The sequence below is a fragment of the Mytilus californianus genome, unplaced genomic scaffold (assembly GCF_021869535.1).
Source record: "Mytilus californianus isolate M0D057914Y unplaced genomic scaffold, xbMytCali1.0.p SCAF_7, whole genome shotgun sequence".
NCBI classification, from domain to species: Eukaryota; Metazoa; Mollusca; class Bivalvia; order Mytilida; family Mytilidae; genus Mytilus; species Mytilus californianus.
The window spans coordinates 100048154-100062320 of NW_026262723.1; the positions used below are offsets into that span (position 1 = coordinate 100048154).

Sequence of the window (14167 nt, forward strand, 5' to 3'; positions counted from 1 at the left end):
ATTAGTCTAATTCGGTAGGTCACATTCGGGGAAAAGAGGACGGGATTGTGGATACAACAATTGAAACATATCCGTCGTCATCTGTGAAACAGATATTCCATAACGATCAACCAACTGGTGATGGTGTCCATAAACTTTTCTAACGAATGATTTCAACTTCACCACTAGGAACTCTTGGTTTAATAGCTATCCTGTGAGCAGCAACTCTCTAACAAGGAAATCATGATAGGAAATGCAAGCCCTGGAATATCGTATCAACATATTCTCCATATACGGGCACTGCTGGTATTTTGCTACATAGTAAATGTTGCTACATAGTAATGGAGAGTTTGCAATTGGGAAGCTGAAATCATCTCTTTTGTCGTAAAAATTGGTTCTCAACCGACCCATTGTCAATTTCTAGATGTAAGTCAAGGTATAAGGTAGATTTTACTGTATCTGATGTATCCTTTATTTCAATTTCGATGGGATAGATGTGTTCAACATAACCACCAAACTTTGAATTATTTAGTGAGAGGACATCATCTGTATAGCGGAAAGGGAAGTTAAAGGATAAAGCTAGCGTCTGTATGAAGTCAGCCTCAGATGTTGTCCTGCTGGTCATTTTTGATATTTAAGATTTTATCTATCAGTTATAGTTTTCCAGATAATAGGTAAAAACGCAAAAAATAAAATAAAAATCGTCATTGAAGGACAGCAATTCCAATAAGGAGTCGACTGGTCGTATTTGACCTCTTTGTAGAAATGGTCTTGCTGATCATTTTTCCTCTTTAAAATTTCTCTGCGTCTGTTATAGTTTTCAAAATAAAAGACAAAAAAAATTTAATAGCTCCTTGAATATCGTCCGACAGTAGATCTGAACATTTCTACACTGTCAGAATATCTCTATCTATAGCGGTTTTCAAGAAAATCGACAAAACTTGCATTTTACCTCACATAGTTCAATGAAGAAGATTTAAAGAAAAAAAATTACGACGACAGGCGACTACGGAAGCCAAATGATGACAATAGCTCACTTAATCATAGGTGAGCTAAAAAGTGAACGATTTTTGATTCATTAGGATTTCCATTTTATATTGACTTTTCTATTAAAAGATTTTTTTAACTGTTATGAGGACTTCATTAAGTTAAACAGGTGCCGTCTGTGATGTTCCTACAAACAGTAAAAGATCATACTGGGACAAATGACGTAAAATGTTTATGTCTCGAATTTCCGTTCTCATAAAGCGGTTCCTACTCACTCTTTCCCTTTTGTTGCAGGAGTTTTATTCATTTTACTCTTCCTCGTCTAGACTAATGTACATAAGAAGATATGGCATGAGTGCCAATGAGACAGTAGGTGTGCATTAGATTTTGAACTTTAAATAATGAAAATTCAAAGGGTCTATATCTAGCTAAAATGTAGATGGGGGTGTAATTTTTCTGCGAAAGCCATTGCTAATTTATTTGTAGATGTACTAATCTTATATAATATGTGCAACAAGGTTTAAATTTTTGGTAAAATGATCTTAATGACTGGTGTAGTACGTAAAAAGTTAATCTTGCAAATATCTGCTTAGCATTTGTTGTAGTTTTTCTTAATCTAACAACTATTGGTATATAATTTGTCTTAATTCATTGTTCATATGTATAAATATACAAATATATAAAAATTATGAATCTTGGTCTTATGTCATATTTTAGTGTTTATGTTATTTAAAGAATTTGGTGATGATGGCTGATCTTTTGTAATTTCTGTTTTTAATTCGTTCTCCTTTTTATACGACCGTGGTCGTATATTGGTATGACGTTGGCGTCGTCGTCGTCTGGCGTCGTCGTCGTCGTCGTCCGGCGTCGTCGTCCGAAGACACATTGATTTTCGCACTCTAACTTTAGTTTAAGTGAATGGATCTTTATGAAATTTTACCATAAGGTTCAATACCACAAAAGGAAGGTTGGGATTGATTTTGGGGGTTATGGTACCAACAGTTAAGGGGCCAAAAATAAGCATTTTTGTAACTTCCAGACATAACTTGTGTGTTAGTTTATGGATCTCTCTGACATTGTACCACAGGGTTCCATATCACAAAGGGAATGCTGGGATTGATTTTGAGGTTAATTGCCTCAAAATTTTGGGAATAAGGGGCCAAAAAAGGGGAAAAACACAAGCATTTTTCTAGTTTCATGACAATAACTTGTGTGTAAGTGTATGGATCTTTCTGATATTGTACTACAAGGTTCCATATCAAAAAGGAAAAGCTTGAATTGAGTTTGGGGGTAATTGCCCAAAACGTTTAGGAATAAGGGGCCAAAAATAAGCATTTTTCTAGTTTCCAGACAATAACTTTTGTTCAAGTGTATGGATCTCTCTGAAATTGTACTGCAAGGTACCATACCACAAAGGGAAGGCTGGGATTGATTTTGGGGGTAATTACCTCAAAACTTTAGGAATTAGGGGCCAAAAAGGGGCAAAAATCAAGCATTTTTCTAGTTTCAGGACAATAACTTGTGTGTAAGTGTATGGATCTTTATGAAATTGTACTACGAGGTTCCATATCACAAAGGGAATGCTGGGATTGATTTTGGGGGTAATTGCCTCAAAATTTTAAGAACTAGGGGCCAAAAAAGGGGCAAAAAAACAAGCATTTTTCTAGTTTCTGTCTTCATGACAATAACTTGTGTGTAAGTGTATGGATCTTTATGAAATTGTACTACAAGGTTCCATATCACATAGGGAAAGCTTGGTTTGAGTTTTGGGGTAATTGCCCTAAATGTTTAGGAATTTGGGGCCAAAAAGGGGCAAAAAAACAAGCATTTTTCTAGTTTCCAGACAATAACTTGTGTTCAAGTGTGCGGATCTCTCTGAAATTGTACTGCAAGGTACCATACCATAAAGGGAAGACTTAGATTGAGTTTGGGGGTGATGAATCATAAGGGGGTTCAAAAAATTTGGGGGGGAGGGATTTTTTTTTTCCTTTTTTTTTCTTTAAAATTTTCCATTTTAAATTGGTTATTTCTGATTTATATGTAAAAGCAAATAATAATGATATGGTTTGAATAGGTCAATTAATAATTAATAAGTTCTTAAACTACATTCATTCTGTGTCAGAAACCTATGCTGTGTCAAATATTTAATCACAATCCAAATTCAGTGTGTATCAAGCTTGAATGTTGTGTCCATACTTGCCCCAACTGTTCAGGGTTCGACCTCTGCGGTCGTATCAAGCTGCGCCCAGCGGAACATTTTATTTTTTTAGGTTAGGGGCGATTTCAAGCTTGGCAAAATGTGTAGACTTATATATATATATATTGTTGACAACTATTTGTTGACCTCTAGGTGTCCTTGGTTATTTTTGTCGTTAGATTACTGTCTCCATAACGTATACCCCACATCTCCGTAACAAAAAAACTTCTTACTTTCACCGACTTTTTACAGTTGAAAACTGATGTTCTTTTTTATCTGATAACACATTCCTTTGGTCTAAACAATACCGGTTCATTAATTAAGAGAAACTTGAAATCTTTTCTTCCATATCGAAATAAAGTACTTAGCTTGTTAATGTCTTATCGAAATCAATGTATTTATAGAAGTTTTAAATTACACATAATTGCTATTTCAGAGGCTTTAAATAATCTTAAAATATTTAAAATACTCTAAATAAATGTTGAATACATGCTCTTGCATTTTTTACAGAGTTGTTGAATTTTTATACTTGTTCGTTAGTACGTAAGGTTTCTGCTCGATTTACTCGTCTTTGGTCGTTATTTTATAATGTCTCTTAAAGGGAAACTTCGCAAAAAAATGAAAAATTGATATTATGTCCATTCTGTATAAAAAAGCTCAAATTCATAAATATTAAAATTTTATTCTGCTAGATAAGAGATCACCATCGATTTTAAATTTAGAGTATCAATTCTCTGCGTGCGGCCATTTTGACATCTTCTCGGTTTAGAAACCACGATATATCTATAAACCACAAAGGACCAAAACCAGCAGTAACCTAATGTAGTCGTAATTACGTGTCGATATCTTGTCAATCGTACGGTTGTTTTATCCGACTAACTAACTTGATACGGAAAATGTAATTATTTGTTAAATAACTATGGTCTGTCGGTTTTTAAACTGTTTATATGGGAATTAGTTAAAAAGTCAAAGTTCAAAGTCATAAATAAGTGTTCCGTGTAAAATTGTTTTCGAAAATCTTATTTGTTCATAATTCTTTTATGTAATAAACTTATTTAAATAAATTCGGACCTTCCCTTATCTGATCACCAGCATGGCTTAAGGTATTAGTCCCAAAGGTATTGTGAGGTGACACGTCCAGGTATTCAAGCGATTTCCTGTCGGGCTTAAAAACTCTTATTACACAATTACATAAAGCAAGTTCATGCATCGTCTCACTTCTGAGAGTATTGATCAGTGTACACGGCCGATAACTTGTAACTTTCCATTTTGAAACTATCAGGTGTATAATATACATCTCTGTCTTGCGTGCCGATAGTGATATACTAGTCATTACCAGAGACATCTCTGTCATTACTAAACTCATACGTTTGTTTATAAATAACATTTCTGGTGTAAAGAATACTATTTATGAAAATCTAAATAATTCCAAAAAAAGATTTGATAAAATAAAAATCTATTTACAAATTTTTTTCCAAGGGTAAATTGGGGAAAATGTAAGTATATACTCGTTGTCAATAATGATGGACATTTTGAAACATACAAGAAATATTGATTTAACAAAAATGTACGCACTTGTCGATCATTGGTTTATACGCCTGGATAGAAAGTTACGGAACTATAGATAGTCGCAATTTAAAATATATACATGTATATTGAATATAAGAAAGAAACATCCAGAACAATTTGATTTAAATACAGGTCGATATCTAACTTGCTTTGGTTCATCGAAGTTATGGACATAGTAAAATCACAGATTTATATTTCAATTAGATTGTTCTCGAACAGTTGAAGAAATTCATCATCATCACTATTGTTGGGTATAATCATGGAAGTAATATTTAATATTACTTCCATTGTATAATGTATAATAAAGTGAACATGGTTCTGAAAGTACCTTATGTCAATTTTCCTGTTCCGACATGCATGTAATATATGCCACTGGACGTACACTAATGATCCAAAAAAGTCTATTTGAAGAAATAAAGAAACTTCACTTCGGATAGACTGATAGTAGTTGTACAAAAAATAAATTAACGAGTACTGTATTAACGTCTGACCAGCAAGAGGGTTGATTAATTTATTACGTTAGATTGTGGGTGAATAAACCATTCCCAATATTGCACTTAGTATGCATAAAATATTAAATAAGAGCATAGATATAATAGCCAGCTATTACATCTATGATAAGAGAAACATGAGAAAAAATGTAAATACGAAAAGTCGCATATCTGGTAAAAAAAGTCTCACCATCTATAGGATTTCACGTACAATTGATATGAAATAACGGACAGTCATTTACATGAATGACGGTACGCTTTGATAAAAAGGGGTGCCGCATATTATTCATCATCAATCTATTTTTTTCAAGTTTATACTTTCCTGTTATTCTTATCAATTAACGCAGAGACATGTCACTATGCACTGATCTCTAGTTAACGACAATCAACTATATAAATATCTGAATCTGATGTGAAATACCGTTCATCTCTTTCTTTCTTTTTTCTTCTTTTTTGGGGGGGATTTGGGCAGGGACATAAACATTGTTAGATGTAATTAGGGTTCCCAGGTTGTTGGTTTTTTTTTGGGGGGGGGGAGGGGGCGTGTTGGAGGTCAGGTCTATCGAAAGTTACAAAATAAGAGCGTTTTATTTATGAATTTACAAGAAGAATTCTGTTTTTGGACGTACTTTTCTCCTTTTTTTTTAGTTCAGTGATTTAAATTGAGAAAAAATCTAGTCAGAATTTAAATCGTTTCGGCAATCCCCATCTAAGACTACTCTAAAATCATGAATGGCCATGCTTCACAATCATCAGAATTTTCTTTGCATTGGTACATTATGTATCGGTAGTGATTAACCATGACATTTCCGGGTATAACAGAGCTTCTTGTATATTACTTGTATGTGGTTAGGTGTCGTCCTATGAGGTCTTGCGTATACAGGTTCACATTTATAATGGTTTGTGATATAACAAGGTTTTATGACATTCACACTTCTGCATGTTCTGTTTACCACATTCTTATCTTATTTTCAGACCGAAAGAGGAAATGAATAGTATTCTTGCCAGTTAAAACAGACATATAATTATATATGTATATATGTCTCTGGTATAGACATGGTTTATGAATGAATTATAAGTCTTGCAAAGGTACACGATATAAAGGACATTGAAAATTGATTCCGCCGGTCTGTCTCCATTCACAAAAAGGAAGGTTGACGTTAGATTGATTCTGTCATTTTTTTAAAACATCGTTGGTCAAATAGCTAAAGTATTTATACGTTGTGAGACTTAGAATATTTTAATAAGGACATTCCTGATTAGGTATCCTTTTTTTTTAAAGTTTTTCACACCTGAAAAGAATATTTGCTTGTAATTATTTGATTCCATTCCAAGAATTTCCTGTCAAATTTTTAAACATCTTTTTTCAAATAGCTGAAGTATTTTTACGTTGTGACAGAGACAGATTTAAAATATTTTGATGAGAACATTAATTCATGAATATGTAAATAAAGATCGCTTTGGACGGACCAAATTATATAATTACAATTGGTAATTATCTATTTTAAATAATAAAGGTTACCGATTCTAATTTGAAATAGTACAATTTTTAGTTCATACACTCGTGTTTAGAAGGCCATTATTATTTATAAATCTATCAAATTAAATCAATTCAGTATTTCATGGTTACACAAACAGTGACAGCGGTCATAATTCATTTTAAACTGAGCTTACGCAAAATATAAAAATATACCACGACTATCCAGTTATTGTGCAACCTTATTACTCCCCCAAAATAATTATATTTCGTTTTTATATTTCTGATTCTAAAACTATCACACCCGTTTATCATTCATACAAAATGTTGTTCACACCTGGAACGGTGAACCGTGACGGCTAAGATTCACTGAGTGAAGATCAAAAGATTAGAATTACAGAATGCTAATATTTTAATTACCTTGAGTTTAACCACGCATTCAACAGTCACTAAGTGTCACAGTACATTACACATTGTATTTACACAGTACTAGCTGGAAATGTTTGCTAGACTTAAGTAAAAGGTCAGAATACAAACATGCATTTTTAATACATTATCAATCATGTCAGTTATATATGTTTGTTCAAAATATTCGTAGGAAAAAATATCATAAAAATGTTCTATTGTATGATTTACTTTTATTACTATAATCATATCAGAAATCCTTAAAACATAAATCCTACAATTTAATTTTACTGATCACTTTACTTTCTTAATTTTTAGTTGGTTAATAGCTACACCAAAAGTCGTCGATGCGCTTTAAATCGCGTTATTAGATGGTTAACGAACAAGACTTAAATGAGATTAATTCCACTCCCGGCATGCAAAAAGACTTAAACTACGTCACAGAAGTCAGGAAGTTTGAATAAATAAAATTAATAATTCCCAATTTTCTTCTTTATTAGTTTTCATATCCAAATAAAACTTGGTGAATATGTTTTTATTGGTATTATGAACATAATAAGATGATAAGTAAAAAATCGCGAATTTTCCCTTTAATACTGTTAACCTTTGATTACAATGTTAGTAATGTTCTTCGATACTATTGTGTCTGACTTATGCTTTGGATGTAAGGTTTCCAATGTTCCGAAACACGTTTGAGTATGTGTTGATGTTTACCATTTTTGTATTTTGCACTATTCTGTCTTGTTTACTGAATGTCCGATTTCCCTATGTTCCCATATAGTTCTTGTCTGTATTGTTGTCTGAAAAAAAACCTACCTTGAAACGTAAGATTTCTGAATGGACCTCATTTGATTGAAGTTGTCTTGTACTTAGAGTTTCAGGTTTTCTGTTTTCCCCGACATTTTTATGTGTGACTTGTCATTTGACTGTTTACTATCCCGATATTTTCAGATAATATTTGTAGCAGTCTTGTTTTTTATAGTAAAGGGGGTCCGATGATTTATCTTGAATAAAAGGGTTCATAATGTTTTCCGTTTCGTTTCTATTTTTCCAGTAATTGTATAGTATATCTATAGTATACATTGTGATGTTTTGAGTGTTTTTTATTCTTAAATAATATTTTCTGTACCAAGGACTTTTTATTTTATAAAAATATATATATGAAATATAAATGGAATTTACAGATATTTTATATTCAGTCTTGAAAAATAAAAAGCTAGGTCTTTCTAATTATATACATTATAAATAGTATTGTATACGTAAATGATTCAAAATAATAGGTTTAGAACTTTGAGGTCTGGAGTCAAAGTTTAAAATGTATTTTGTTTTCCAGGAAATAACCTAACATTGTTGCTGAAAACATAGGAATCATCGGATTATCCTGCAACCTGTAAAACATTGTAGAAATTAAATCTAAATTTGTTTCTTTACTTGTCATAAGCAAAACATGTGTCATTAGTGGAGAAAGAAACCAAAAACGGCTTCCAAAACATCTCATATAACCTTGCTTTTTGTGAGTTTCTGTTGTTTAACCATATGTTTTCTGTACTATTAATAATTCTCGCATTTTTTGTTATTTGACTATGAAATTGTCTATCCGTTAACGACTTACTATTTTTTATTTAATACGAGTACTTAAATATTATTAATTATTCAAGTATTTTTCTATACATCTATCTTTTGCTAATATAACTAATGTTTAGTAAAATTTTTATTGTTAGACCAATTTTCAGATAGACAATTTGATTGAACATTCAGAACATAAAACATATGTTTAAAATCAAATGTTTAAAATAAAGCAACATGTGTTTCTGTGTGAACTCTTTTGTTTCCCGTAATTAAGCTTGAAGTCACGCTCGAAGTCATATCACTTTATAACATTACTCTTAATTTTGAGAATGTCTTACTAAAAGATCGTCCTCAATAAAACACTAGCCAATGAAATGTAAGAATTGTGTTTGAAAATACTCTTTGAGAAGTTCCCTCTAAAACGCCTACATTTAATTGAACAAGAAAGGAAAACAGTATTTTATTATAAAAGCTTAGATCAGGATTTTGAGGTAGTCAAAGACTCAAAGCTCTACAAAGATGAAATTGCTCCTTTTAGTTCTGTTTGCGGCTGTGTCGTACGCTAGTGCATGTCCCGAGGAATGCGAAAGAAAGTTGAAGGACCTAAAAAGTCAAATTGAGGAATTAAAGACTAAAACTAGAGAGCTTAGGCGAGAGTTCGATAATATCCGGGTAACTGAGGATGAGGAAGAAGGTAGGATTCTTCATTTATAAATAACAGTTTTATTTTTTTTAAAACTCCTTTATTCTATAAATTTTGAATAACCTTTTTGTCTTTTTCACTAAATGTCAAACATTTTACATCCAGTTGAACATTTTCTTGTTAAAAGATTATATATTTAAAATACTGTTAAATTCTTCAGGTTACTGATAATATTAAAGGATGATTCACTAGTATATGTTACAGTACAGATTCAGTAGGATCCAGAATCCTCCTAGTACAAATTAGATGTCCAGTCCCTCAATCTTTACTGAAAAGTTCATATGAGTTACAACACTTTAGTGTATATGTAATTCAGAACATTTGATCAAATTATATATACCTTTAGATGGTTAAACACTTTAATTTTGGTAAAATTTGAGTAATTATATGGACATTCTTAACCCAAACCAAAATTTTATTGGAAGTATTTTAAAATATTGTCCATCAGATAAAAATTAATTCATTTATGGTAATGATATCTTTCGATATATAATTTAAGAAAAATATGCTAAAATTTTCAATAATGTCCCAAAATTAAAATTCAGAAGACAATCTTGTTAATTTACACAAAATCTGTTTCCCAGAACTCTTTTCATGTTGTTAAGTCAAAATTTTTTGCTAACAAAATATCTGAAACAAAATATTAGCAAATATTATCACAAATGAAAGAATTTCACGAAAGTTTAGGTATTATACCATATTTGTTTTGTTTTAATGTATTAAAAGTGGCATTATATCATAATTAAATTATTTTGTTTTTCTACTTATCAAGTGCATCAGTAAAAATAACTTTTCTATAAACGATATCCGGTTTGTAATTTGTATTATTTTCAAGATTTCGGATAATCAGAAAACAATAAAATTCCATTTTACACCAGGTTGCTCCTACTGATAAAGGCGGTGCATTACATCTGCGCTCTTATGACCATAACATTTGTGCGTAAAATCATTACATTGACGCGCACCTTTTTATTACATTTTCGCGCCTTTATTTTTCATGTTTTTGTGCACGACACACGTATTTTTCATGTTTTCGTGCACGACACACCTTCATTGAATAACCTTCATCAAGTTCACTCAAGTTCAAATAAAGCTTGTAAAGACAAATACGTTATACAATCAGGAATACCCATAATGGTATAAGGTCGGTTTTATCATTGCTGAGCATTAACACAAGGGAGATGGAATGATTGATTGATTGTCAGTTGCTTAACATCCAGTGTCAAATATTTCATGCATGTTCAGGACGATAGAGGTAGTGACAACACTCTTTTTAAATCAATTTGGAAAATTGAATTATTTATTGAATATTACACTAAATATTAATGAAACCATGGCCGTTCCGAAGAACTGATCATGACAATATGTAAAATAGCAAAAATTGGAATAATAAAACATTTGTGCATTTGTTTTTATTTTGTTCTATTCTAAACGTTTTTTTTTTCTTTCCAATCAGAAAGATACTGTCAACAGTAATTCAGTTAGTATGGTTAATAAAATATGTTTATAGATATTTTATTGAAGAAAAAAGATATTTATTAAGTGTTCTTTTTAGTTCAACAATTTGTTTAAAATAGAAATACTAGGGTCACTCGTTGACATTAGATAACCAGATTTATTATCAAAATTCTCCACAACATTAAAGTTTTACTCTTATCTACAATCTAAATGGTAATCCTATTCGTCAAAGCAAAAAGTAACAGAAAAGATAAATTAGGGCGACATATTAAGAAGCTTCTTGCCAAGTTAGCCAAAGCACAATGTCATACCATGCACGAACAATGTTGTAGCCGTGTACAAATTTTCAAATTATACTTGCGCTTGAAATAGACTGGTGCACGCTGTGCATTATAGAGTAAAAAATATAAACTTTCTATTATACAGCAAGCAATGAACTTAAAACACGAATGTCATATATATTCCTATTGAAATACATTATCATTCTGTCTTTTTTCTTCAGTTGACGCCAAGGGAAACAAACGTGTGAAGAGACATAACTACCTGGTAGGAGCACCAGGACCTAGTGGACGACAAGGTACATAATTATATTTTATCATTTAATTATTTTTTTCAGATTTTGCTGTTCGTTTTTTCCTCCAAAGAATACTATTTTACAGATACTATTCCTAAACACATCCTTCACATGAAAAATAATTAACAAAAGCAATTTATTTTAATTTCCATCAGATTTATTCATTGAATTTGAGACAAACTGTAAATGTAAAAGTAATATAATAAAGTCAGTTCAAATATCATCTAGTTCAGGGACAAGTAGACACACAAAGAGTGAACACTGAACGTTAGGGACCAGCCACCGTTTTATTTTTTATTTTTTTTTGGTGGGAAGCGGGGTTCTAAATTTCTATAATAAAATGATTTCAGAAGAGAATTAACATAAAATTTTTTCTGAAAATAATTTAAAACAAAAAAATAACAAAAAAATAGTATCTATTTAAAAAAATATCTGTACCCGAAAAATAACCCGTTCAAAACGAAAGTGTCTGTCCTATGTTAAATGCAAGTAAAACAAAGGAAAACACGAAAATAATTGAAATTATGAGTAAACAAATAAATAACGAATTTTGAAAAAAGAAGGAGGGTAAAAAAAAATTGCCCTGTCCCCCAGTACATTTGATACTTAACAATACTATGCTTATCTTAACTTGTTTTGGGTGAATTTATCCATTCTGATAAAATTCTTTATTTTATTCTGCATACTTAAAAACAACTTAATGCATCCAGTTCATTTGAACTTTGGAGGATAGTTGTCTCATTGGCAATCATACCACATCTCCTTAATTTTATATTAAGTATCCAACTCATGTACCCAATATTGTGGATCAGATTGGAGCTGTTTCATTACATTTTCACGGTTCATTAAGTTAGGTGTTAGATTGGAAATTAAACTATGCATCTCCTTACCTACTATTTATAAGAACTTACTGTTTTATCAATATAAGATATTTAATTTTTTTTAAAGTATACCTGCCTGTCCCAGGTCAGGAAACTCATCAGTGGTTGTTTTTGTTGATGTCTTAGTGTTTTTTTGCGCATTTAAGATTTGGTGTTGGTAGCCATTTAAAATAATTCTTTACAACTTTTCGTACTCCGTAAGATTCAGAGTACACATACGGTCTTCACAATAGACACGTATGGGTCAATGTGTTGTGTTTTATTTTTGTTGGCTTCTTGATATATACCCAGCAATTTCTTTTATTATTTCATATTTGAAATAATGGAACTTGACATAATAATTTCATATCACATGTAGTGGTGCACCTTCTATATGTTTTTCAATATGATTTTGAGGCTATGTCATAGCTTAATATTGATTTTGCAAACCATTCCTACATACAAGTTTGTAAATTGAAACTTTCTGACCGTTTACATTTGAAGGAATAACATATTGGAGACTTCCAAATTTTGAATGGATCGAATATTTTATCACGTTTACTGTATCATTGTTAACAACTAGATTTTTAATTAATTACGATTAATGACATTTTTTAAATTTTAATTTTACAGGTGCCAAGGGAAGAGCTGGTGCGCCAGGAGTTGCTGGACCTCGTGGTCCACAAGGATATCCAGGCCACAAGGGACTGACTGGACAACCAGGTATGCAAGGTCCACGAGGACCAGGTGGAGAACAGGGACCACAGGGTCCTCTTGGTGAACTTGGGCATGCTGGAGCACCTGGTATTCCAGGAGCAATGGGACCACTTGGCCTCACAGGAGATCAAGGTGGACAGGGATATACCGGCTATCCAGGAGCACAGGGTCCAGTAGGAAATACAGGCGACAAAGGTGCTGCTGGAGCCATCGGTGCACCTGGTGCACAGGGGCCACAAGGGCTAATAGGACACGCCGGTTATCCTGGATATCCTGGAGTTCAAGGAGAAGTAGGCGCACCTGGTGTAAGAGGCGCACCTGGTCCACAAGGAGCACAAGGTCAACATGGTATAACGGGAGCTCCAGGGCCAATGGGACCGTCTGGCTATCCCGGACCGAAAGGCGATATTGGAGGTACAGGTGCACCAGGCCCACGAGGACCAAGTGTAGCATATGCCGCTTATGCAGCCCCATATTATTCAGCACCTGTGGTTGCTTCCTATAAATCCGCTCCAGCTCCACACATCAAAAGAACTCCACACACCAAAGGATAAATCAGAACTGTAAATTCACAAAAAGATCTCTTAGATTCTTATAATTTCTTTTAACTCAAACTTATTTGGCTGTTAATTAAAAAAAATTACTTTTCAATAATCTATGTTGCATTAGTTTTTTTCCTTTAACAACCTTGACATAACACAGCTGAAACATTGACTCCAATGTAGTCACAGATTTTTATTAATACTTTGAATCAAAGGAAAATAAATATGAAATAAGTACTTGGTCTTTACCTGTGTAAAGATATAGACATCTGTAATTAGAGGACAATACCAAAAGAGAAAGTGTGCATCCTAAAAAAACACTGACTAAAATTTAGGGAAACTTAAAAACTTGTAAGCTTAATACGTAAAAAGCTGGGTGAGAAAAATGAGTAAAAATTTGTACTTTATAATTGCTCACATAGATTTCAGTATACCTTTAATAGAAAAAAAAATACACAAAATCTCTATGTATAAAAAAATAAGGAGACGTGGTATGATTGCCAATGAGACAACTATTCACCAGAGTTCAAATGAAATGTATCTTTTATGGTACTTTATTATAGATTCGAATGTGTGCTTTAATGTTGGAGCAACATTACATCGTTTTTTTATAGATATAAGAAGATGTGGTATGATTTG

At 32.2% G+C, this 14167-nt stretch overlaps 1 protein-coding gene across 1 annotated transcript; it reads left to right on the forward strand.

Moving 5' to 3' along the window:
- The first annotated feature begins 9132 nt into the window (after positions 1-9132).
- LOC127709876 (collagen alpha-1(I) chain-like) lies at positions 9133-13644 on the forward strand. The gene is made up of 3 exons (XM_052215554.1): positions 9133-9368; positions 11338-11412; positions 12903-13644. The coding sequence occupies exons 1-3, from the start codon at positions 9194-9196 to the stop codon at positions 13538-13540; spliced, it is 888 nt and encodes a 295-aa protein (XP_052071514.1). The 5' UTR covers positions 9133-9193; the 3' UTR covers positions 13541-13644.
- The last annotated feature ends 523 nt before the right edge of the window (positions 13645-14167 follow it).